The 4,370-nt window shown below is 38.9% G+C and overlaps 1 protein-coding gene across 1 annotated transcript; it reads right to left on the bottom strand.

The window, feature by feature from the left end:
* Positions 1–316: 316 nt before the first annotated feature.
* On the bottom strand, positions 317–1,618 carry LOC131307931 (glycine-rich RNA-binding protein GRP1A-like). The gene is made up of 2 exons (XM_058334680.1): positions 1,402–1,618; positions 317–944 (listed from the first exon to the last, which is right to left on the bottom strand). The coding sequence occupies exons 1-2, from the start codon at positions 1,507–1,509 to the stop codon at positions 543–545; spliced, it is 510 nt and encodes a 169-aa protein (XP_058190663.1). The 5' UTR covers positions 1,510–1,618; the 3' UTR covers positions 317–542.
* Positions 1,619–4,370: the final 2,752 nt, after the last annotated feature.

Here is a 4,370-nt window from a genome sequence, read left to right as displayed (position 1 = left end):
TACAAAAAAAAATTAAATAAAAGCAAAAAAACAAATCATTTAACTTGTTTAACTGAACAGTCCTAATAAACTTCTCTCCACTTATTTCTTACGTGGTTCCTTGATAGATTGTTAGAGAACATGTTGAGGCACCCACTAGTTTCTAGCATGTATCGGATGAAAGAAAGATTACTACTGCGTATAGCAAGTTTTATAGCAGGGCGCCCCCGCCATTGAGCACTGCCCTCTCGGCCCTCAATTCATTTGCTGCCATTTATCCAAACAAATCTCACAACACACACGAAGAATACAGGCAAGATTAAGAAAAGAAACCACATTTGAAGTCCAACTCAATTCATTTGCTTTCATTCATCGAAACTTCATTTTGATATCGGAAACGTAAAGTGCAAAACCAGCAAACAATCGGTCAAAAACAGTACAGTGACTGAAGCAACCAACGAGAACAGTAACCATGACAGAACACCCGGAACAAGAGAATAGCACCAAACAGAACCACTTGGAAAAAAAAGCCACAAATGACCAAACCCAAACCCCTCTAAATCTTAATTCCTCCAGCTTCCACCCGAATCACCGCCTCCACTCGAGTACCTTCCGCCGCCTCCGCCTCCGTAACGCCCACCGCCGCTGCTACCGTATCCGCCCCCACCACCTCCATATCTGCCTCCACCGCCACCGCCTCCGTATCCACCACCTCCACCTCCGTATCCACCGCCTCCGCGGCCACCATATCCGCCTCCGCCACGTCCACCTCCGCCACCACCATATCCACCTCCTCCACGACCACCTCCACCGCCGCCACGCGACTGAGCCTCGTTGACGGTGATGTTACGGCCGTCAAGGTCCTGGCCGTTCATCCCCTCGATTGCGTCCCTCATCGATTGCTCATCCTTGAACGTCACAAATCCAAACCCCCTCGATCTGCCAGTCTCTCGGTCGTTGATGATCTAGAAAACGCAATAACAGCCACAAATCAATCAGATCTTATCAGATCCACACCATAAACAAATAATAATCTACTCTCTTCGTCCCAAATTGCTTGTCCACCACAAAAGAGTAATCTTTTAGATCAGAAAAACAGAATATATTCATGCACAATTTTTTAAATTTCTTAACGCCAAATTAAAATATGCACGAAAGTATTTTATTTTCTGATCCAAAAATCATACGGCTAACCGTACAGGACAAGCAATTTAGTACGGAGGCAGTAAAAAAGAAATATCGATCGATCTTCATCTCGAGATGAACGTACCGATTAAGGGGAAAAAAGTGAGTAGAGTAACATATATGATGATGATGATGTGTGTTAACAGAGAACAGTAAAACCAGAGAGAGATAGTAGTAACAGAGAACACAGATCGGTCGAGTCAACGGACGGATCCGATGGACGTGGATCTAACGGACCTTCGATTCGAGGACTTCACCGTACTGAGAGAAGGCCCGCTCGAGGGCCTGGTCGTCGGTTGTCCAGGCGAGGCCGCCGACGAAGCATCTGTATTCCACGTCAGCCATGGATAGGGGAGAGAGAAACCCTAAAGAGAGAGAGAGAGAGAGAGAGAGAAGGAGGGGGGAACCGAATGACCCCACTGAAAGAGCACGAGGGTACAGTCTGCCGTGGCCTAGCTATATATAATAGCTGTGATGTGGTGGAGTTAGTTAACCGTGGTTGGGTTAGGTTAATTCTGTGTGCGCACTGCGCTCTTGCCGTTTTTGGGTTGAGAAATGCTAAATATAAAGAAAATATGCAAAAAAAAGACCCTTAAAGTGTACATGAACGGCTGAACAGTAAATCTCAGTCATTCATGTACATTTTAAGAATATTTTCTTTATCCATTTTCTTTATCCATTTTTTTTGTCCCTGACACTGTCCCAGCTAAAAACACCCTCAGTCGATGGGCTTGTCTTGCAGAATCCCTTGAAGGCTCTCGGAGTGATCATCGAATTTTGGGCCACTACCATATTGGTTACTTATGGTGTAACAGTGGTGTATTACTCCCTCCGTCTCAATTTAATAATTCATCTTAAAGTGGTGGTCGAATTTCGAGCCTCTAACATGAGACCTGCTATTCCTCCCTGACACACCCCCCTCCCCGGCCCCACCTCCCTTCCCCAAATTACCCCCTCTCTTTCTCTCTCTCTCTCTCTCTCTCTCTCTTTCCCTTTTCATTCTTTCATTCTTTACGGTTTTTTCTTTTCTTTTTTTTTTCCTTTTATTTCCGATTTTTTTTTTCATTTTATTTCCTTTTCTTTCTTTCCAGTTTGAATTTTTTTTTCTCTTTAATAATAGGTTCAAGTTTAATTCTAGACTTTGTAAAGTAATTGAGAGAAAAAAAAGTGTTTCAATTGATTATATTTATCCGACTGTTTTATTTTTCTTTTTTTGTCCTTTATAGATTAAAAAATATAGTTACGAAAATAAGTGTTTCAATTTTCAATTCGTTTGAACCAGTGCAAAGATGTTATTTTTCTGATCATTTCATCCTAAACGGTCGTAATAAATTTTTGGCTTCAAGGCCTTTTAATGGACACTCTAAGAGAGTCTTGAAACTAAATAATGAGTCTTAGGGTGTTTGTTGAAATGCCTTTAATCAAAAAATTCATTATAACCATTTAAAATAAAATAATAATAAAAAACGATCTTTGCTCTGATTTAACTGAATTGAAAATTAAAGCACTTAATTCTTGAATTATATTTTTAAATATACAAATGGTGTATTTATAGAAATTAAATAAATAAGATATAAGTAATTAAATAAATAAAAAATTAAAAAGTAGGGGGGCCTGAGGGCTCTGCTGTCCCCATTGGCACAGTAGTCCCTACGAAGCCCCTAAAACGTTTCAGTTTTAGTTTTAAAAAAAAATAGAAACCAGCCATTTGCAATCATATGGAGTAGAAACGTGATTTGAAGCAACATACTACTGAATCAGTTAAGAGGATTTATGCTAAATAATGGTTAACAAATTTATTAAATTGTACTATAGTTAAAAAAAAGTCATCCTAAATATAACATTTGTATTCTGGATTAGTATGTCGTTTGCAAAATACATTTCGTAATTAGTTCCCGAACACTAATTGTAATCTTAATGAATTTTTTGCTTTACGGCCTTTCAACGAGCACCCTAAGACTCATTATTTAGTTTAAGGACTTTCTTGGAGTGTTTATTGAAACGCCTTGGAGCCAAAAATTTATTACGACCATTTAGGATGAAATGATCAAAAAAATAACATCTTTGCACTGGTTTAAACGGATTGAAAATTGAAACACTTATTTTCGTAACTATATGTTTTAATCTATAAAGGACAAAAAAAAAAAACAGTCGGATAAACATGATCAATTGAAACACTTTTTTCTCTCTCAATTACTTTATAAAGTCTATAATTAAACTTGAACCTATTATTAAAGAGAAAAAAAAAATCAAACCGGAAAGAAAGAAAAGGAAATAAAATGAAAAAAAAAAAAGAACTGGAAAAAAAAGGAAAAAAAAAAAGAGAAAAGAGCAAACTGTAAAGAGAAGGGAGAGAGAGAAAGAGAGAAAGGCGGGGGTAATTTGGGCAAAGGGAGGTGAGGCCGGGGGTGTGTCAGGGGGGAATAGCAATTTACCTCTAACATATTGGTTACTTATTGCGTACAGGTGATGTACTACTTCCTCTGTCTCAATTAATAGTTTATCTTTTCAAATTATATTTTAAAAATAATAATTATATCAATAAATTAATAATGAATTTTACATCTAGAAAAATGCTAGGTACAAAGAAAATTTATCCCGAAAGTACCCCGAAAACAGTAATCAGTGGTTGAGAATCACTTTGATGATTGGGTCACACACATCAAAATGAATCTCGACCACTAGTTAATCTTTTCGGGGTAGTTTCGGGGTATTATTTTTTTGTCCTTAGCATTTCTGATTTAAAAACCTTCTCCCAAACGCCATGCCCTTCATGGAGTGAGTGGCTCTAGGAGGACCAACAATCGCGGGGTCGGGGGAGTAGTGATTTTCCCCACGATCTCTTGGAGTTGTGCCGCTGCAGGGGAAAGACGGGAGAGCGGGCATGGAACTGTGCAAACCGACCACCCTTTAGCCGAGCCGAACAGTCATGCCTAGTAGAGCATACTGTTACGTGTTCTACCCTCAGAGCTCGATAAAAATCGGAATACTATCATGAAATTGGTGTAGCGACATTGTTGTTTTATTAACCTTTTAATACCGGAACAAGTTAATTAGGAATATTGTGTGGAGATCGACTAAACGAAGACTTTCTCTTACCTAGAGGTGACAATCTTAACCCAATTAATCACTGCATCGCAAGGTGGAAGACTACTCGTATGATGAAACTGTAGTCTTCAATTTTTGGATTTGAAAAAAGTGCTGGT

The sequence above is a fragment of the Rhododendron vialii genome, chromosome 11a, assembly GCF_030253575.1.
Source record: "Rhododendron vialii isolate Sample 1 chromosome 11a, ASM3025357v1".
In the NCBI taxonomy this organism is placed as follows: domain Eukaryota; kingdom Viridiplantae; phylum Streptophyta; class Magnoliopsida; order Ericales; family Ericaceae; genus Rhododendron; species Rhododendron vialii.
Note: the sequence above shows the minus strand (reverse complement) of the source record. Positions and strands in the feature narration are given on the sequence as shown.

What these genes read in the sequence shown, in the direction of transcription:
- LOC131307931 (XM_058334680.1), bottom strand. Translation starts at nt 1,509, where the DNA reads ATGGCTGACGTGGAATACAGATGCTTCGTCGGCGGCCTCGCCTGGACA. An exon ending in GTGAAGTCCTCGAATCGAAG is followed by an intron (nt 945 to 1,401) that starts GTCCGTTAGATC and finishes TGCGTTTTCTAG; the next exon opens with ATCATCAACGACCGAGAGAC.